This window comes from Enhydra lutris, unplaced genomic scaffold (assembly GCF_002288905.1).
Source record: "Enhydra lutris kenyoni isolate GAN:26980312 unplaced genomic scaffold, ASM228890v2 scaffoldscaffold75, whole genome shotgun sequence".
NCBI lineage: Eukaryota > Metazoa > Chordata > Mammalia > Carnivora > Mustelidae > Enhydra > Enhydra lutris.
Genome location: NW_019154159.1, coordinates 1,010,438 through 1,031,832, shown reverse-complemented (window position 1 = coordinate 1,031,832; position 21,395 = coordinate 1,010,438). Strand labels below are relative to the sequence as shown.

General features: G+C 46.2%; 2 protein-coding genes across 6 annotated transcripts in view; one reads left to right on the top strand and one right to left on the bottom strand.

Annotated features, from left to right (window-relative positions):
• The window catches only part of LOC111160309 (unkempt family zinc finger), a 31,710-nt gene extending 22,952 nt beyond the window's left edge, over positions 1-8,758 (bottom strand). For 2 of the 5 annotated variants that reach the window (XM_022523289.1, XM_022523294.1), the window contains exon 1: positions 8,608-8,758. In XM_022523289.1, the coding sequence (XP_022378997.1) occupies positions 8,608-8,711 (104 nt within the window). In that variant the 5' untranslated portion in view covers positions 8,712-8,758. Of the gene's footprint in view, positions 1-3,995; positions 4,160-4,449; positions 4,979-5,725; positions 6,150-8,607 lie in introns of those variants that run through there. The other 3 variants (XM_022523293.1, XM_022523292.1, XM_022523291.1) reach the window with 3 other exon arrangements.
• A 4,060-nt stretch (positions 8,759-12,818) lies between these two features.
• On the top strand, positions 12,819-15,211 carry LOC111160296 (histone H3.3). Its single transcript, XM_022523255.1, has 4 exons — positions 12,819-12,943; positions 13,396-13,533; positions 13,664-13,817; positions 13,908-15,211. Exons 2-4 carry the CDS (start codon positions 13,406-13,408, stop codon positions 14,034-14,036), a joined length of 411 nt encoding a protein of 136 aa, XP_022378963.1. The 5' UTR covers positions 12,819-12,943; positions 13,396-13,405; the 3' UTR covers positions 14,037-15,211.
• The last annotated feature ends 6,184 nt before the right edge of the window (positions 15,212-21,395 follow it).

The following is a 21,395-nucleotide window of genomic DNA, read 5'->3' as shown; positions in this document are numbered from 1 at the left end:
ATAAACCAGTAACTTCTCTGGCTACCTTCCCCACAATGTCTGCACAGCCTTGTTCCTCACCCTGAATGCTAATTTTGAGATCAGACTCACATGCAGAATAGAAAAGTAACCAGGATTGCTCTGTAATTCCTGGGAATGTGTGGAGATCGCTAGAGATATATTAAATTCCTTTTTCTCTTTCCTCCAAAAACTAAGGGGTATTATGATGACTATTTGGCAAAAGCTGGGTACAAACCAAAGATTTATCAAGAAAAATTATGGAAATATGTCACCAGACTGTAACTGGGGAAGAGGGGACCTATAAGGGAAAATACATCCAGTATTATTGACATTAGAAGTTACCTTGACTTTTCTTTATTGAATTATGATTAATAACTTGTAGAATTAAAACCTTTTTGTTTGTTAAGAAATCCACAATATTGGGGCACCTGGGTGGCTCAGTTGTTAAGCGTCTGCCTTTGGCTCAGATCATGATATATATTTATATATATTTATGTATTTATATATATATAAATATATATTTATATATATATATAATGGGTTGAGCGTCTGCCTTAGGCTCAGGCCATGATCCCAGGGTCCTGGGATCGAGCCCCGCATCGGGCTCTCTGCTTGGTGGGGAGCCTGCTTCCTCCTCTCTCTCTCTTCCTGCCTCTCTGCCTACTTGTAATCTGTCAAATAAATAAAACCTTTAAAAAAAAAAAAAAAGGACTAAATAAAGCTAAAATTTAATTGGCAAATATTTGGACAATTCCAAAAAAGCACTATAGGGCTATAGAGATTTGGTTTCCAAATCTCAGGTGCTCCTGGTTTAAAACATTCTCTCTGGCAGAAAAGCAAGCTCAGATAGTATTCAGGCAAATAAAGTCAGCGTCTAATGAATCTGAGTATGTCTGAACATTTAAGGTAGGCTTCAGTGTGTACCTCCTGGATACAACAGAACTATCCTAACACACAGAAACATAAACAGGAACCTCAAGTTTAAGTGCTACGGGCACTTATGAAAGCAAAGGCTTTCACATGGGGGCGCCCTTCGTCGGAAAATGACTGCAGCCCACTCTTCACTGGGAAAGGTCTGACACCTGTGAGCCATCCTGGCCTGGAGAACTGAATGATGAATGGCCTGAATGATACAGTGCTGGCAGTCAGTCCTACACGTCCCTACTTCCTTCTTCCTAGGACTGCGCCCTTGACCCAAAGATTTTGGAACTGATAAAACTGAGGAGAGAAAATTCATGAAAGGTTCACTCACATCATTGATTCTGGAGAATGTATGTGAGGAGTACTGAAAACGCTGGTTCATTCTTCCCTAAATAATACTTTGACTTAATTCAGTCTTCCTGGCCTGAAAAACCCCCAATTTGATGAATGTGTGAGTATATACATTTGAATTGATGTGTTATTTTGTACACTGTTTTCTGTAAAACAAAGTCTTTGGCCCTGTAAGAGCAGATCTGTTTTGTTTAGAACACCAATCCATCATGTAGAATACAGGGAGCGGACAGAGGCTAATGGAAGAAGGGCACCTGGAGTGAAATTTGAATGGACACGGAGGAGAGGAATATGTTCTCTGAAGACAACACTGACCCACACGTACCCTAGGAACTGATGAATCCACTTCAGGGTAGATGTAGCTAAAGCAGCATTTGGTTAAGGCTGTTGAAGGAGGTAGCAATGAAACTGAAAGCAGTAACTTGGGCCTTGCTCAAATATTGATAAAAATGATACACTGTGCTAAATGCCAGGTGCGCTTTTAAGCACTTCACATATATTAACTCACTGAGACCTTGCAACAACTCCATGAGGTAGGTACCATTAGTATCCTCAGGAAAATGACATACAAAGAGGAAAGTCACTTGCCTGAGGTCCCACAGCTAGTAAGTGGCAGAGCTAGGCTTCAAACCCAATCAGTCTGGCCCTGCAGTCAGTGCTCTTAAACACTGCGCTGTTAACTACACTTTTCTTAATTGAGCTACAAAGAAAAACAACAGTAATAGCAGATAAGCATAAGTGATTCTCTAGAAGCTGTTCAAAATACGTTAGGGAGTTTTTGTTTTTTAAGATTTTTATTTATTTGACAGACATGGATCACAAGTAGGCAGAGAGGCAGGCAGAGAGAGGGGGGGAAGCAGGCTCCCTGCCGAGCAGAGAGCCCGATGCGGGGCTTGATCCCAGGACCCTGGGACCATGACCTGAGCCGAAGGCAGAGGCTTTAACCCACTGAGCCACCCAGGGGCCCCTGTTAGGGAGTTTTTAACAGGCCATAATTACAATAACCACGAAATAAGTTACTAAAAATAAAAAACAAAAATGTCAACTTTAACATACTCTACTGGAAATTTAATATTCATCTTATATATTCATTATAAAGTACTCTTTAGTTCAATTATAAAATTTAAATTTTGGATTTTTTTTAAATAAGAAAATACAAGCATGGGCTTCTACTTTATATTTGGGTAGACTGATTTACACAAATCCTAATGTGGTGGGCTACCAAATACTTGGCAAAAAGTACAGCAATATTCTTACCATTATTAATAAAAACTTACATATAAAAACTACTATTTGAAACTTTTACATCATAAAACACCAGGCCAAAAGTTTTTCTCAACCTTCTTTAGTAACTTCTTTCCTAAGCATAGCTACATCTCCTCCATGGGATAGTTTTGGACAATGCCAAAATCTCACAGGAAGGTGGGCACATGGGCCCTTCCACTCCTCATCAGAAGTCAATTTGTTAGGACTCACGTTGGCCACATGGGGTTTCAAATACTAGTAGGAAACAAATGAGTCGATTTAGGAACACAAAAAGTAAACTGTGATATAAAGAATAAGGAAAGGGATGAAACATTTCAATAAGCTCAGATATGACATGTTGATACTATCACAGGCCTGAGTATCTTCTTTATCTCCTAAATAAGTTGAGCCCCAGCAGGAAAAAGGTCACCTCACAGAGAATGCTATGAGATTTTTAAGTCGCTAGACTCCTTTCCATCTTCTCTTCCTCATCAGCTCTTGATACTGCTGTCAAATTCTACACACTGGCAAAGAAAAAAGGGGTGAAAGTTGAGGGATTGTATAAAGAAATAATAAAAAATTTGTGATTATTAGAACTAAAATATAGCCACTGATATAATTTAAAATGACTAAAACATGTGGCTCGTCCTTAAAGAAACGTCAATGTGAACATTAAAACAACCATGAACTACCTGAGAATGAAATTCATTACATTTCAGCAAGAAGAGCAACTTTCTATCTCCCACCCACCCTAGGAAGCTCCGTTCATTTTTACAAAGGCAATGGGGACAACGTGCTTGTCCCTTGTAACGGCTGTCAATTCAGAGACAATGTGAAGTACAATTACCAACAACCAGGAGTCTCAAACTTGCTGAGTATTCACTTCATATCTCAAAGGATCTCCACAGACCTAGAACATGGGGGCATTCACCTAGAATGGATATAAAGGGACTGAGCCACTGAGAAGGCTGGAAAAGGGGCACCAAGGAGGTGTTCACAGACTGTAGGCTTTCCAAACGATGCTGCCAAGCCCTGACAGGCCACATGAGCCTGACAGACTCTTATGCGCTGATTTTTTTAAAAAAATACTTTTTAAAACAGTAACTGAGATATAATTGACACAACATAAAAATTTCACCATTTTAAAGCGTACGTCTCGGTGGTTCTTAGGATATTCACCATGTTGTAGCATTACTGTCACTATCTAATTCCAGAACATTTCCATCACCCCCAAAATAAACCCCATACCTATTATCATATGTACTGATTTTACCCACACTTTCTCCGCAGATATCTCTGTGGCCCATGCAGGTATTTTAAGATGGCTGGCTGGTGTGTGAATCTACACAGTATCTATATGGTAAGAAAACAACAAAGCTACATTGTCCAGAAGGATCCTGAGCCGAAATTCTTGGCATTTTTAGCAATTACACTAACGTAATGTTTATATATTGGCTAAGAATGGCAGAGAAACTTACATTCAACATCCATCTTCACTTAACACATTAGTGTGCCCCAAATTCATCCAAGATGTTAAAAGAAGGGAAGACAATCTACTAGGATTAGCCATAACTGTCCATAGTTGCAATTTCAAAATACAGAAGATGCAAATGTAGGAAACCTCCTTTAGTATCAAGCATAGCTGGATTAAAAAAAACAACAACGACAAAACGAAAAACTTAATCATTAAATAAATACTGCCCCATTTGGGAAAATAATCCCTACACCAGTCCAGTATTTAAAGTAATGCAGCTTTAAACGCAACCTTACTTTTATCATACTTGTGACCTAGAGCCTCTCCTATGAGAAAAATAACCTTTAGGTAAAGGTCTGGCAGGAAAGCCTGCAGGTGTGTGGTCCTCAGGCTGCTGCAGGGCTCTCATTACCTAAATGAGCTCATGGCTTCTAAGACACACAGGAAGGAGACCTCACCTTCAGGCATCAGGGTGTTGAAAGCGGGAGGAAGTAGGTCCACGAGGGTGTCTTGCTTTTGTGCACTTATCTGGGGTGCTATTTCCAGAGAAGGAGCTCCTTTATAGAGTGTGCCCAAGATGGATTTCTCTAAGTTGCTCTCAGAGTTGTCCAGCTGCCCTCACCAATAAGTCAGTCTTTGTAGGTTGATAGAAACCACCAGTCAAAGCAGATGCAAATGGATTGTGGGGAAGCCTTCTTTAGTATCTAACATAGCTGGATTAAAACAAAAAAACTTAACCATTAAGCAAATCTTCATTTTAATCATTACTTTCACAGCAAATATCAACTAGGTGCTACACTTGACTCTACCCTTAGCAGGGGCACTTAATTATTAATGGAGATTCTGTGGGCCTGAGTGAAGACCACAACGAGCTCTTAATTTTTGTCCCGTAAGAAATTAGTTCTACTTGATAAACAAGTAAACAAGATCCAGAAATATTTATTGGTAATTGAACTCATGCTTGCTGAGGTTGCCTAGCAACACTTCCAGTGACTTCTGTTGTGCAACAAGTTGTACTCTAGTAACGTATTTACAATTTTATTGCAATTTGCAATAATGATTTAAATATGTTTTCATTTCCTGGGTTTTCCAAAACACAGTCAGATGCAATCAAGCGAAATTTGGAACATTTATACGATGTATAAATTAACAAATTTGCCTCAAAATAGTTATCTATGGAAGTACTGCCACATTAACCCTGTTTAAAAGATGCCCAGGGAACAGTCTCTAAGTTTAAAAAAAAAAAAAAAAAAAAAGACACTTGGCTAGAAGACGCTATAAAGCATTTATCCTCTACCTATAAGAAATCACCCAGTGGCCAGAAAAACTCCAAAAAAAACCTTCACTAAACTAGAATTTCATTTTTCCTTTACCCCAAGGGCATTAAGAAGTCTGGGAATCAACTGCAAGCAAAGGAATCCAAAAATGATCTAATGTCTTTAAAGCTTACATCCTCTTATAGGATCAAAATAATGAGGCAGAAACCTGGATATTTTGGAGGGCAGGTTTTTTTGGGTGACCTTTCAACTATACACTTAAAATAATATAACTGTTATCCAGTAAAAAATCCAAAGTTAGCTAAATTCGTAGATACATTTTGGAATGCAATTGCTCCAAGATTTCCCATTCATAAAACCGCTTTAATAAAACTCTTCAAATACAATATACAAGATGGACTTGTTCTGAAAACAGATGGATCAAATTCAGTCTTTGTCAAATAAAAGGACAAATTACCTAGCAAGACGTCAGGTGGTTCTTGTACTGGAAGAGGACTGATACATGCACATTATCATCTTACTGCATGCTATCAGACCCTTGGAGCTGAGTAAGAGGAAATTCTAACAGCCATTTTCTAAAGGGTTGAATTCCTCAGGTCTAGCACAAGTGCCGACTATACCAATTGGCTAAAAGGATTATTTCAAAGTTTTTCTTAAAGCAAGATTATTCATGAGTTTAGGGGGAATATACCAACAAAACTATCATTCAAACTATGTTATGAATACTCCTCTTGGTTTAGGAAAAAGAGCTCAAATTCTAGGATTTTATCTGTGGGGCAAGACGGCAAGCCTATGGAAAGGCAATATTTGTTTTTGGTAGATTCAACCAAGTTTTCCAAGATTGTCTGCCATTATGATGAGTGGCACTCAATTTTTAAACTTTTTTTTTTAAAGTTTATTTTTTAAGTAATCACTACACCCAGTGCGGGGCTCGAACTTACAACCTCAAGATCAAGAGTCACATGCTCTGACTGAGCCAGCCAGGTGCCTCGAGTGGCACTCAGTTTTAAGAGGTTTCTTCTGGATTAGTGCAAAGATGACTGCATAGCATATTATCTCAAATAATATCAGGCATAAAAAACACACAAAGTTAGTGTAATTTATGTACAAGTAAGTTTTAAAAAGTTAAAAAAAAATTAACCGGTAAAAAAATACAAACATACAAAAACAAAACAAAACACACACACACACACACACACACACACACACACACACAAAGGGTTTATATCTCTATTCCAGAAAGGGATCTATGCAATATATAAGGCCATATTCGACTGGTACAAGTTCCGGAAATTCATGTTGCAAGTGAGAATTTAAAAAATACTGGCCAGCTCAAAATTTTAAATATTGAAAGAAAAACAAAAATATTCCTGTGGTCTAACCTCCAAGGGTAACAAATGGGCTCACCTTTAAAAAAAAAAAAAAAAAAAGAGAGAAAGAAAAAAGAAAAGAAAATCAGTGCCAGTACGTGTACAGGTGCCATCATCTGTATCCTCAAACTCCCTGTGCTCCTAAGACATCAGATGACAAGGGAATGGAGTTTTTCAAATCATCAAAGCTTCTGAATGCCCATAAATCTACCAAGGAAAACAACAGATGTCTACCTCTGATTTTCGGAAATAAAAACGTAAACATATATGCAAATGAAGAATTAACAGGAAATAAAAAGATGGGAACACCTACAACCTCCAATCACCCAGTCAAGCTTGGGCTTTCTGTTATTACTAAGCCACCTTGAGAGTCAAGACTGATTACTCTGCACTTACCCCACAAGCAATGGAAAGAGATTTTAAACAAATAAGCATCAACAGAACAAAAACTCAGTTATTAACATTTACACAGATGTTGACTTGTTTCATCTGTCAATTCCAAATGGTAAGAAAACCCTTCTAATACAGATTCCACAGTCTACTCAATGACAACACAACGTACAGAGGTTGCTGAAACATAACCCTAAGTATTTATGTTACTGAAAAATATGATCCGAGCAACCACTTTATAGAGAAGTTCCAATCATGGGAAGTCTGCAGATTTTCAAATCAAAACCATACTGTGGCTTGACCAAACCAATCAACGGATCAGTATTCTCTAAGGTAAGATCATTTCACCAAAACCGATGGAAGGACAGCAGAAACAACTCCAGGGAGGAAGGACCCGCAAAGCAATGGCCACAATAGAAAAGTAACAGTTAACACGAGTCCTACTGTAGCCAAGAAAAGACAGAGCTTCAACTTACTTCAACCAATAGCAGGGAACCTCACAAAGAAACCAATACGCTTCCTAAAACCCATGTCCCCCAATCCCAGAACAGCTTCCTAACGGGGCTTACTCCGGTGAGTGACAAACAAGAGCTCCTCCTGTCTCGTTTAGTTCCCTCGGCTCCCACAGAGGCTTCCTGCTCTCGGCTCACCGGGGGGGCAGTACTGGGTGGCTCTCCAGGGCTGCCAGCCTCAGGTCCACCTGGGGGTCCTTCTAAATACGCACAGCACCTGGGAGCCCCAAGCGGAGGCGAGGCGCTCAAGGAGCACTGGCGGCGGGGGACGGGGGGCTGGAAACCAACATTTTGCTGAACAGGAGGGCTCGCCTCTGCAGCTTGCTTTCTCCCGAGGCACCTCGCACTAGGTGGTCTTTTAACGTGCCTGGAAGGACACAAGGAGGCAGGGACCTCCCCTCAAACATAGGCAGATTCCCAGGGAGCGGGTTTTCCATCTACTGGACTCCTGCGGGGCGAGCGTCGGGGCTCCCTCTGCTACCGTACTTCGCTTGGGCCTGAAGACGCGCTCGGACCCCATCGCCCTCGGGGTCCCCGACTCAGGCCGGGTCGGCTGTCCCTGCGAGTTCCAAGCAAGAGGGGCCTCCACAGACAACATACGGGCTTCGGGGACACAAAAGGCCTCCCAGGCACGGAACGCGGGGCGCCTAACAGAACCTCGTGCCAACCGTCATTCGCAGCGGCGGCAGGGCCGGCCCCCGGGGCGCTCATCCTGGTTCTGGTCTGGGCTTCTGATCGCCCCCCAAGGGCCTGATACTGGGGTTTTAGGTCTGAGGAACAGTTAGGCCTCACAGGCCCGGCCTCAGATGTGCGCTCTCCGGACCCCGCACTCCCGCCTTCCCCACTCAGCGGCGGGGCCCGGCTTTCCCGCCCCACCGCCCGACCAGGGGTTGGTGGCAGTTGGAGGCAGTTGGGACCGGCCCCAGCAGGTTGGAACCGGTCTGGGCCGGGCCGGAGGAAGAAGGGGGGGGGAGGGAGAGGCCGCCTCGCGCTCTCCCTGCGCGCGTGACTCACGCTGGCCGCTGACGTCAGGCGTGCGCGCGCGGCGGGGGGGGGGCTCTACGTACGTGTAGTGCTGCGGTTTCTCGGGCTGTGCCTGCAGCACCTGAGCGGTAGCGGCCGGGGGCGCCGAGGAAGCTGCGGAGCCGCCGGGCCCGGGGCCCTTCGACATGGTCCTGTCTTCCTGCCTCTTCGCCGCTCCCCTTTTATTATTCAGTCTGCGCGGTCCGCGCCGAGGACCCAGTGCGCCTGCGCCGCGCCACGAGAACGTGAAGACCCCCCGCACGGCAGCAAGGGTTGCTGGGAGTTGTGGTCCTCGGTTCGGCTGGAATTTTACCGTCGGCAGAGGGTTGCTGCCAAAGGAATGGACCACAATACCCAGGGATCCTTGCAGACGGTGTCCCGGATGCTCAGGGCCCGCCACGGCTTGTGGGGATTGCAGTCCTGCTGCGTTCCTACTTCTTAACAGTGCGTTTCCAGTTTCTAGGAGAGCTTTCTTTGAAACTGGAGCCTCTGGAGTGGAAAGGGCCCGTAGCTAGAGAGGCCCTGACGACTTCTGTGAAACAGTCCAAGTGTAGTTTCACCACTAACAGTGTAATAATTATCTCGCCACCAGACTTACTAGGTCTTAGGTTCAGTGCTGATGCCGGCCCCGGCAGTGCTTCAGAATCTGTATTGTCCGTCCTTAGCTCTGGGCCTTTGTGCTGCAGGCACCTGCAGTCCGCCAACATCCTCTTCATTCCTGCGGCCAGGCTAACGGGGGAGGCATGAAGGAAAGTCTGCCTACCAGAAGTCAGCCTGAGAAATCTTTGCTAAAGTAGAGCTGCACGACGCAGTACTCCGTTCCCGCGTCTTTGCTGAGGCGCGCGTAAACCTTTACCAACCCTGAAACCTGGAACTCCACGGCTTGGGTCCCTCCCCAGCTCGACGCCTGGCCTGACCGACTTGTTTCCAGTACGTTAGGGGCCAAGGACGTATTTAATCTCCGTCTAGAACAGTCTCAGGTACACTAGCAAGTTGCAGGGGTGTTGAGAAGCGTCGCCTAGTGTCCAGAGGCAGAACCTGGGGTTGAGTCGGGGGTGCGGTTGATGACCCACTGCAGTTTCCTGCTCCGGAAGTCAGCTTTTCTGTGTTTTCCGAGCCCGATTCCCACTCGTCGGGCGAAGTTCTTCACTCTGTGGCTTTTGTCAAATCAGCCAATTCCACCTTTATGAAGTTTTTTTTTTTTTTTTTAAGATTTTATTTATTTGACAGAGATCACAAGTAGGCAGAGAGGCAGGCAGAGAGGAAGGGAAGCAGTCTCCCTGCCAAACAGAGAGCCAGATGGGGGGCTCGATTCCAGGACCCTGAAATCATGACCTGAGCCCAAGGCTGAGGCTTTAACACACTGAGCCACCCAGGCACCACCCCCTATGAAGTTCTTCATAGATAAAATATTGACACTTGTCATTTAACTTTGCTTTCCATAATAAATCTATTTAAATCCCTTGTGTTTAAGACTGATTCATATTTGATTAGATAGGTTAACTAGTCTAGTGATTGTCACGTTATAGAGAAAGTTCCCAATAACCTTAGGGATGCGGGAGGGAGGAGTGAACGGAAAACTGTTAATGTTTGAGAATGACACTTATTTTATTTAGTCCCAAGTAACCTCACATCAGAAGCCAAATTGTCAGCCCACAAAGTTGAGAAACTGGTATTTCCTAAACGGGCCAAATCAATTGTTTAACCACTAGGGGCGTGTGAAGATGAAAAATTCCAAAAGGACAAATAAAAGTTGTAGTGTATTGTTTTAACGCTGTTATTAAATCCAAGAAATTGACTTGTATGTTATCCCCAAAATACCTAAGCGCGATGTGAATGAAGAAATAGAGTTCACAGCACAAGGCTTTAAATAAGCTGTATACCATAAGCTTCAGAATGAGTGTGTACTGGTAAAATTGGGAGATGATATCATCCAAACTGTTTAATTTACAAAAGAGGAAACCAAAACTCAGAGAAGTAACTTGCACAGAGACCATGCCAGAACAGGAACTGGGACAGTAGCCTACATGCTGCATCACATTCCACATTGTTTTGATTGTATAAACATTTTTAGTTCTTTCCCATTTCCTGTGTTGCTTTTCCTCTCCCGTGCTAACTTAGGAAAAAGAAAAAGCTGCTTGACGGCCGAGTAAGAAGGACAGACTATTCCCACTAATGGTCCTTTAAGTGGATAAATGTAAATCTTTACCTAGTTTCTGCTGGAGCAGTTAGTTCTCCTCTAGTAATCAGCCAAACTGCAAGAAAGAAAACAAAACTGGAGTGTCTGTCCTCTGGAGTCTTGGGACAGACAGGATTCTGGATCTTTTAGAAAATCCTTGGAACACAAAGGGGTTGTTAATTTAGGAACCAATTCCCTCTCCAGGCCATTTGGGCAGTCAAAAAATGTTAACAGGGTATTTTTCTGGTTACATCCCAGAACATTTGAGAGCCTTTTGTGTGGGATCTAACCAGTGCCCTGATTCTTAGCTTTCCTCAGGTTCTGAGGACAGGGCAAGAGCCTCCATCTTGGTTTCTCAGCATCACATGAATGAAACAGAAAACTTAATTCCTCCCCTACTGTAAACTTTGTGCTGAAGGCAGGAATTAAAGTTGACCAAATTATCGCATAAAAGTTTACATATGTGATATTTAAATACAAATTGTGCCTGTTAAAATTGAGAGGGCAGAAATGAGAGGAATTTGGTACCAGAGATTGGGTGAAAGACATTTTTACCATAGCAGCTTCTTCATATCGAGCATTTCCCCCCTCGCTGTTGATACTGAGAGCAGACCTTCGATGTCACAAGTAAATTTTTGAGGTATTTGTGTTTATGTACAATAATTATTTGAGTTGAAATCTACATGTACACGGAATTTGGATGATTTAAAATACTCAGGGGAAAAAAAATCAGTAAACCCAGAGTAGGAACTATGGAATAAAATGCACAAAACTCAGGGTGCCTGGGCGGCTCAGTGGGTTAAAGCCTCTGCCTTCAGCTCAGGTCATGATCCCAGGGTCCTGGGATCAAGCCCCGCATGGGGCTCTCTGCTCAGCAGGGAGCCTGCCTCCTCCTTTCTCTCTGCCTGGTCTCTGCCTACTTGTGATCTCTGTCAAATAAATAAATAAAATCTTTAAATAAATAAATAAATAAACAATAAAATAAAATGCACAAAACTCTATTTCGGTTTTCTGAGTTTAGTTTGGCTGGTCTCAAACTATACCCTGCTTTGGTATTCTATATACCTGTATCATCAGGAGAACTGAACATTACAAATTATCAAAGACATTTATTTAGGCAAAAGTAGGGATTACCATTTTTATACATTTGTCGTGTTTCTTAGAAGGGATGACAATATACCACTATATACAAGGGCACATGTTAATTTCGTTTTCTTCTGTTTATTCCTTATGGACATGTAAATGTTGTACTAGGACTATTTCCATTTTGGCTGCAGTCATTTCATTCAGTTGAATTACATAATTCAAAAAAATGTTGGTTAGAAGGCTACTTCCTTAAACTATTGAAATCACAAAGTATTTTGTGATAGCCTAAGAATGTACAAAACAGTTCTTATAAAACCATACACTGACATATTTTTTTGTCTATTATTTACCCCTACCCACACCACCAAACAAAAGAACTGCTTTTTGGTTAAAATGTATGTGCGTGATACATGAAATACTTGGTGGCACAACATGATTTGCTGAATTCTAATTCTTTTACTCTATATACGTAACTATCAATATGTGAAAGTAAATAGTCACAGGAACACATTTTATTTTACATTGGAAAATATTTACAAGAATTTCCCTGAAGTAATCTCTCCTCCTGCATTTTATTGGAGAGATGCGAATTTGGTTGGATTCCTAACCATCCCGACCCTGAAGTCCTCATACAGACCAATGCAATTCATTTGCATTGACTTTCTATTGTAGAGCTTTGGAACCGAGGGAAGGATCCAAACATAGCTTCATTTTATCCAATCAGAAGAGCCGCTTCGTGCTAACCTCTGATTCGTCCATTCCTCTTTGCATTCATCCAATCATTAGGCCACTTTAACAGCCAATCAGCGGCATAGATGCCCACCAATCCGGGAGCTGGGCCGAAGCACGGCCTTTGTGTCGGGGATGTCAGCGCGTCGGCGAAAGCTCCCGCCAATAGAAAAAGTCGTTGGTGTATGCAAATGAGGCCCCTATGACGCAGGGACGCAGCGTGAAGCGTGGGTATAAAAGCGGAAGCAAAGGGGGGGTTTAGAGCACAGAGCGGTTTGGTCGTTCGTTGGAGGGTCTCCTTTTTCCTTGCTCGGCGACTGCGGCTCTTCACTGGGCAGCAGGAGCGGCGCGGCGGTCGAAGAAGCGGTCTAAGACTTCGGCATTGGGTAAGCGTTGGCGGGTTTGCTCGTGGTTCGAGGCCCCGTCGGCCGTTAATGCCGCGGGCCTCAGCCGTTGGGAGCGGAGTGCTGGCTGGTGCGGGCTGCTCGGGCCGCCGGCGTCGGGTGTGGGTCCGGGAGGTTTCCCCTTGGGGCTTCGTTCCGGAACCGCGTCTCCGCCTCTTTCCCGGTGGTGATTCAGATGTCCCGACGCCGGGTTCCGGGCAAGCGGGGCCTCCGCCCGTCGAGGAGGGGAAGTGACTCCTCCCCGCACCCCCCCTCCCGGGGGAGGCTGCTGCCGCTCCTCGCAGCCTGAGTCATTAGGGGAGGGGGAGGAGGCGGCGGCCCCGGGCCATCTGCCGCGGTGAAGGGGCGGGAGGGCAGGGGCGCCGAGCCCGTCCCCCCGTGACCCCCCAGGGGGGCGAGCGCCGGGGCCCCGGAATCACGGATGTCTTCCTTAGGTAAAAGAAAATGGCCCGAACCAAGCAGACTGCCCGTAAATCCACGGGTGGGAAAGCGCCCCGCAAACAGCTGGCCACTAAAGCCGCCCGGAAAAGCGCCCCTTCCACCGGTGGGGTGAAAAAACCTCATCGCTACAGGTAGGCGAGGCGGCAGGCAGACAATGACGGGGCGGCGCGCGGCCCGTGCGGGAGCGCGTCCTGGGGCTGGGGCTGGCGCCGGGCTCGGTCCGTCCCCGGGTGTCCGCTTACACTCCCCTGCTCGCTGCAGGCCCGGCACCGTAGCGCTTCGGGAGATCCGTCGTTACCAGAAATCCACCGAGCTTCTGATCCGGAAGCTGCCTTTCCAGAGGTTGGTGAGGGAGATCGCCCAGGATTTCAAAACCGATCTGAGGTTTCAGAGCGCCGCCATTGGCGCCCTTCAGGTAAGGCGAGCGCGGCTGTGTAGGGTCGGAGGGCTCGTGCGTGGCTTCTCCGCGAAGAGAGTTTAATAGTGTGGCTCTTGTCCTCAACAGGAGGCCAGTGAAGCGTACCTGGTGGGTTTATTTGAAGATACTAATCTGTGTGCCATCCACGCTAAGAGAGTCACCATCATGCCCAAAGACATCCAGTTGGCTCGCCGGATACGGGGAGAGAGAGCTTAAGTGAAGGCAGTTTTTATGGTGTTTTGTAGTAAATTCTGTAAAATACTTTGGTTTAATTTGTGACTTTTTTTGTAAGAAATTGTTTATAATATGTTGCATTTGTACTTAAGTCATTCCATCTTTCACTCAGGATGAATGCGAAAAGTGACTGTTCACAGACCTCAGTGATGTGAGCACTGTTGCTCAGGAGTGACAAGTTGCTAATATGCAGAAGGGATGGGTGATACTTCTTGCTTCTCATGATGCATGTTTCTGTATGTTAATGACTTGTTGGGTAGCTATTAAGGTACTAGAATTGATAAATGTGTACAGGGTCCTTTTGCAATAAAACTGGTTATGACTTGATCCAAGTGTTTAACAATTGGGGCTGTTAAGTCTGACCATACATCACTGTGATAGAATGTGGGCTTTTTCAAGGGTGAAGATACAAGTCTTAACCACAGTGTAACTTACAGTTTCCTTAAAAAAAAAAAGAAAAAGAAAAAAAAAAAGTAAACCTGGCAGCTATAGAATACACTATGTGCATTTATAATAGCTATTTTATATATTGTAGTGTCAACATTTTTAAATTAAATGTTTTACATTCACATGTGGTGGGGAGTCTTGTCATTAAGGTGTGTGTAATTTAAAGTCAAGTTGGTTTTCTCCTAACTAGACTGCACTTGTTTTCATAATAGTAAAATGCTTTGCAAATTATACCTTGCATAAGTCCTCATTCTACCACATGTTAACTAACCCTCTAGCTGATTAATGCAAACACTAATGGGGGGATTTTATTTATAAGGGCTCTAGACTATAATACCGAGTTATTCACACCAGCATCATCTGTTAATAATAATCTAAACTAGTTAGTGCAGCTTTTCTTTGTGTTGTGGTTGGTCTCCTAACTAGGTTGAGTTTTTCTCTACCAAGAGGAAATACCGAAGTTCTTTTCCTTGTGGAGTTTGTATTATAATAACCCTTAGAGTAAACTTGCTGTGGGGGAGGGGCACACAACTCCAGCTTGAACCTCTGCCAGTTAAGGTGGTATTCGGTTAGGTTACATCTGATACATGGTCCTGGGAAAATCACTATAGAGATGGTCTTCCAGGTGGTTTTAAAAATTATCCTTCTATTGAAGTCTTCAGGTCAATTATGTATGTTGACTAAATTTACAAATAAACTTGTTTATTCAAGCAAGTGTCAAAAACCTACATTTGAGTATACAAAGCTTAAATACATCCATTATCTAGATTCTTTGTATCCTGAAGTTTGAGCTTAGTTTATACCTGGTTTTGCTCGGTAGACAAAGGAACCATTTATACACAAAAATAATTATGAAATTTCTTTATACAAATTATTTTAACAAGTTTAAAACTCCTTGTTGGTTTAAGCTGCTTTTTCAGTATAAAGCTAGTTTTCTTAACCATTGATGGTACGCTGTATGCATAGTATCTAGATGTCAGCAAGACATGGGCACAAGAGCCACACCGGTCATCAGACAAGCATTCTGTGTATTTGGAGCTGGTAGCTATAGAAAGATAGTTGTGCCCTAATAAAGTAGCTTCATTTTTTAAAAATGTTTGGTTTCAAATTCAAAGGACTTAGGGAGAGAGGCAAGCTAGAATAGGTTTGATTCTTGGCAACTTAATGAGCCTCCATGACGCATCAGAGGTGGAGTCCAATATAGAAAGAGCTGGTTTTCTAGAAGGTTCGTTGTAACCAGCTCTGGAACAGTGACTTCCCAGTTGCGATGATCCAACATTGTGCTTCTGAAGGACGTCGCGATCCTGGACGGCCTAATGTGCTGTGGACTGTACCTGGCAGTGTCTTGAGTTCGAATAGACCGACTTCACTCTGGTGATGTCAGTTGAGTTTACTAGTTGTGATGACCCAAGCGGAGTGAAACTTGAACCTTCTCCCCCAGCGCATCTTCCCTACATCTGACGTAGAGGTCTGTGGGTTTTACTGGGCAGCTGGGAATTTGCTGCTTTAAATAGTGCAGCTTGTGCTTCCAGACTTGCTTGAGCATTCTTAACCCAGAAGGCAAAAATATCTTTTGGTTCTAGGAAGCTGCCCACACAGGATAACCCTGGGTTTAGGTGATGGAACAATCTGTAAGGAGAAAAGCAAAAGCTGGAGCTGATGAAGGTATCCTGTGCCCTTGACGGATGAGACAAAAATAAAGTCTTTGAAGTTGAGATTTTCATCTTTGTTAGTGGTCTTCATTTGAATCGATAACCTCTATTTCACAAATAAAATTTCCTGTGGGGAAATGTCTGGAATATTGCTTTCTGACTCCGGGGGCGGGGTGCTTTCGGTAATGACAGGCAGACCCCCTATTTTGAGAGGTGATCCGTGTCACGATTTGCTTTGGACAGGGCCAAGTGATGCTTGGTGAACCTGTGTATTAATAATTGCATTTCTTGACTGTCCACGGACTTGGTTTCGATCAGACCAGTTAAGGGCTGGAAGTGCCAGCACTCTGGCCCGCTACCAGGAGATTCTGAACCAAGCCATTCATTGCCCTTGTCTTGAAGCTCTTAGCCTGTGCCCTTCAGAAGGCAGCCGAAGGTGTTTGTGAAATTGCTGGTCACAAGCCAGGTCCACCCTCATGAGGGTGACCCCCATTGCTCTCCCTCCATGCTCCGTCCTGTCTCACCTTTCACTGCCTCTTTTCTCTGCCAGGCACCTGTGGTGCTAGGTCGTAAAATATCCCTGCTTCATCCATAAGCTGGTCAGTAGGTAGACTAGATGATTTAGACACCACACAGAAGTTACATCCTATTTACAGAATTTAAGGTGATATGGAAGAAAACCACCAGAGAGGCAAGGACGTCAAACTTGGCTGACTTCCAGAGATCTGCCCATACATAAATCAACTGGTCCCTGTCGCCTTGCCAGAAAGGAAGGAGAGCAGTTGGGAGAGGCCAGCAAGAACCATCCTATGCCCCTTGCCAGGCCTCCCCAACCCCCTAGGGGCCTGACCAACGTCTCCAATGTCTCCAAATGTAGAAAAACAAACCCTGAGCCCACTGGCTGGACTGGAAATTTTAGTCTTTCCCATTCATTTCCTCAGTCATTCCTCAGGGGTCTTTCCTACTTGGCTCCTTGAAAGCACTGCCTCTTGCCTGGTGGGCATTGGGGCGGGGGTCTCTGCAGCAGTGGGAAAGCAGGCCCCTCTAGGTCACTTGCAGGTAGGGTAGTAGAGGGTAGGTGCAGTCCAGCTAGCTGTCTGCCATTGGGCTGGTGGGAGACTTGGGCTTGCCCTTTATTTCCTGCCAACGGGGCCATCCTGTGTTCAGGGCAACAGCTGAGGGCCAGAGATCAGAGGCTCAGGCCTGTGGCCAACCTCGCCTGCCATGGAGAAGGGCGAGGTGCACAGTTTTCACCACACCCGTCTGCAGCTGTTGTCTCACTGGTGGTACTGTGGTCCACTGGGCATAAGAGCCTTGAGTCCCCACCCTGCACATCCGGTCCCCACCCCTACCTCTCCATCCCTTGGGTTGGGAGCACTTCATAGTAACCTTGCCAAGGCGATCACAGCCCATGTCCCACCATCAGTCCCACCCCAGGCACTGCAAGAACGCAGTTGGCCTGCCTTGTCTGGGCCCCACAGCCTCTTCCTTCCCTCAGCCCAATGGTAGTCGCACCTGCCCCTGTGGACATTCCTCAGGGATGTCCAGCCAGCTGGGCCTGGCTTTTAGCCAGGAACTTCAGCACAAACAGCTGGCCTTCCAGCTGCCTTCCTGAGGCCAAGGCTAGGGGAAGGAAGGAAGAGCCAAGCCCCTGCCCAGGCTGCCGACCCAAATCCCAAACCACCCCCAGGGAGAAGGCTGAAAGTGCCCTCTTGGGCCAGATGGCTGGCCTTCTGGCTCCCTGAGCCCTTTGTCAGCACGTGTGGAGAATGGGCAAGGCTGTAGGCCGAGGTGGGTGCAGCTGGGACAGCTTTGAGTTTATACATAGAGGACTGTGCTGTAAGGCAGGACCAGAGCCTCTGTCCTCCCTCCTAGGGGTCCTTGTTCTCCATGGCTCTGCTAACGGCCCAGCAGCCCCTGGCAGTGAAGGGTCCCACTCAGACACCAACATTGTTCCAAACAGCATCATAGGACTTCTCTGTGATGTGCCCCCTGCCCTTTCTGGTTTCCTTGCCTGAGCATCATGCCTGATGTTTGCCAGGGGCCAGGACTGTTAGCCAGGCACAACCAGGAGCAGCATTTCTTAGGCTTCTGCCCTGAGCAGAGGACCTTCCTTCTCCACCATCGCCTTTCCCCAGGGAGGAAGCTAAGAGTTCTGCAGTCACCTCCTCTACCAGGGAGGCAAGGGCAGGGGAGCTTTGGTGAGGCTGTGGTCCCTGAAGGGGCTATAAGGTTATTATACATGACTTGGAAAGGGCGCCAGCGTCTGGGGTCTTCTCCCCAGCGGCTGCCAGCTCTCGATCAGAAAGCTGTAGTTCTGGAATGCACATAGTGGAATAGAGGGTGGCCAGAAAAGGAGAAGCCCATCTCAGGCACCAGCAATACTACTGACAAGAAGGGCTCTGGGGTGCACCTGGGTGGCTCAGTGAGTTAAAGCCTCTGCCTTCGGCTCAGGTCATGATCTCAGGGTCCTGGGATCAAGCCCCACGTCAGGATCTCTGCTCGGCAGGGAGCCTGCCTCCCCCTCTTTCTCTGCCTGTCTCTCTACCTACTTGTGATCTCTCTCTGTCAAATAAATAAAATCTTAAAAAAAAAAAAAAGGTGGAAGGGCTCTGGGAAGGGAGGCTGGTGGGCTGCAAGCTTAGGGGGTTTTGGGTGGTGTTTTGCTAAGGGGTGTGTGAGGGACTGTGCACGTCCCCATGGAGGTGATACCCGGGCTCCATTAGCCCCCACTCCCCTGCTACCCTCTCTGTTAGACATGCTGGGCCTCAGGACCTTGCCCCACAAGCTCCTCACCACCTAGTACTGAGCCAAGAGCATCAGCAGAGGGGACAGGATGGATGGGGTTGGGTCCAAGGCCCAGGCATCATGGGCCTGACTGTCTTGCTACAGCCTGGAGCTCCCCTCCCTCCCCGGCCAATCTCAGTCCTCACACCCACTGGCTATGGCCTGGAGGCCCGGACCAGCTGCAGCGCCCAGTGTGAAGAGATGGCTGTGGCCCTAAGCTGTCCCCTGCATCCCGTGAGTCTGGATTTCTCCCTGACCATTGGCACGGTGGTCATCAGCCTAGAGGGCAGGAACTTCAAGGACACGGTGGGGGCATCAAATGAAGACAAGGCCTGGGGACGTCTAGGTGACTCATTCGGTGACGCCTCTGCTTTCGGCTCAGGTCGTGATTTCAGACTCCTGGGATCGAGTCCCGCATTGGTCTCCTTGTTCAGTGTGAAGTCTGCTTCTCCCTCTGCCTGCTTCTCCCTCTGCCTGCTGCTCCCCCTGTTCGTGCTCTCTCTGTCAAATAAATAAATGTTTAAAAAAGAAAGAAAGAAAAGACAAAGCCTGAAGCTGGCCCCTCTTAGCAGGAGCATCTGAGGCCAGAGAGGGACAAGAAGCTCCCGATGCTCTGAAGGCCAGGCCTGAGCCTCGCTTGCTTTTGGAGTCATGCCTGGCAACCAGCAGAGGCTCCAGACGTGTTTGGTGACCAGCCCGGATGGCACAGCTGGCTGGATCTGCTCCTGGCATGGGGAGGGGACAAAGAATCAGCCCAATTCCCAAGAGCTTTGGGTCCTGTCCTGGCTTCCGAATTGGGAGTGTTCCGTGTAGAAACTGGGGCTGCCGTGGTCTGAGAGAGCAGCTGCCTCCCCCCGCCCCCACAATCCCTTACTTCAATCTGAGCTTTATGTCTTCACACCTTACTGTGCGGAAGCTGCAGCTGGTTAGGATGTTCGGGGACGGGTGGTGGCTGAGAGGACAGGCTCAGGGGCAGCTGGGCTCAGGTTCAAGACCCGGCTCTCCCATTGGGATGAGTTCCTTCACCCATCTGTGCTCCCCTATCTGTAAAAGTGGGAATAAAAACAGTTACTACCTAATAAGCTTGTAAGGATTTAATGAAATAATCTGTGCAAAGCCTGGTGACCCAAAATATTTGACAATAGAAGTCAAGGGCACTGACCAATCAGAGCACAGCCTGGTAGTAAACAACCAGCGCCACTGCCCGGGCTCTGATACCGGGCTTTGATCACAAGGTCTGATACCAGGGCTGACCACAAAGCTCGAGGTTAGTAAGTAGTATCAATATTACAGAAGTGTTTATCATTAATATTGCTGAAGGGCAAAGGGGTTCCAAATCGGGAGACAGGTCAACCCTCTGGGAACAATCACAAAAAGAAGCTCCCAGAATGAATGAGAGGGTGGGCCATCTGCATTTTCAGAGACGATGTCTGTAGATATTAGAGTGGGAGACGTGGACCCAAGTCCCATCAGGGAACCAGGCTTTCATTGCAACCGAGGAACCAGAGCGGCAGGGAGCCCAGAGACCTCAGTCACATGAAAAACTGGGTCTATCAGGGAGGACCCACCGGTGAAAAAGTGGGCGTGAAGACAGCCACAGACTACAGCAAAGAAGAGGCATCTCCAGAGGGCCTGTCCTCAGTCAGGAGCCAGTTGTCGCTATGGCCTGGACCGATGTGTGTTAGCGACCTCTAGGCCTGCCTCAGCCACTGGGCTTCTGGCTGGCATGCTTCGGCTCCCATCACTGGACAGTATATCCCCATGGTGGGAATCACTGGGAATTCTATCATGATGCCTCAGTCCTGTGAGACAGTTGCCTCTGGCTGTGCTGATACTGGGGAGTTTTCAGCTAGCAGAGCAGAGGACAGACTTTGGCTGGGGATACGGTGTCCCCAGGAAGGTGCCACCTCCCCTGTAGTGCTGTCACATCTGGCCGGGAAAATGGGAGGGAGGGTGAAAAGTCAGGGGCAGACTTCCTTCTGAACAGATTTCATGTAACATGCTAGATGGGACTCAAAAACTGAGAGTAAACACATCTTCCAAATGAAAATCAATGTTTCAGAGTTCATCGGCGAGCAAACAGGAGCACTGACTCTCAGTTAAAGCCAAGTTCTCCGAGAACAACCAAAACAATACAAATAACGAACCTTGGGCAACCAAGGTTTTTTCAACCAAACTGAAACAACGGAAATAAAAAAGGGTATAGGCCTCAGGGATTAGGAGCCTTCCTCCGGCTCCCTCACTCAGATAGCGCTTTCCTCCTGCAGAGCCCTTAGCCAGAGGGGGCTAGATTGTGTCTTCCTCTCCCAGAGAGCACCAGCACCTTTTATCTTTTATCTGGCCAATTGCACAGGACAGTCCATGATATCTGTTGAATTAATGGATGACTGATGATAGCAGCAAACGTTTATTCTGTGCTTACTAAGTGCCAGGTGCTGGGCTCGGCCCTCTTTGA

What these genes read in the sequence shown, in the direction of transcription:
- LOC111160296 (XM_022523255.1), top strand. Translation starts at nt 13,406, where the DNA reads ATGGCCCGAACCAAGCAGACTGCCCGTAAATCCACGGGTGGGAAAGCG. An exon ending in AAAAAACCTCATCGCTACAG is followed by an intron (nt 13,534 to 13,663) that starts GTAGGCGAGGCG and finishes TGCTCGCTGCAG; the next exon opens with GCCCGGCACCGTAGCGCTTC. An exon ending in CCGCCATTGGCGCCCTTCAG is followed by an intron (nt 13,818 to 13,907) that starts GTAAGGCGAGCG and finishes TGTCCTCAACAG; the next exon opens with GAGGCCAGTGAAGCGTACCT.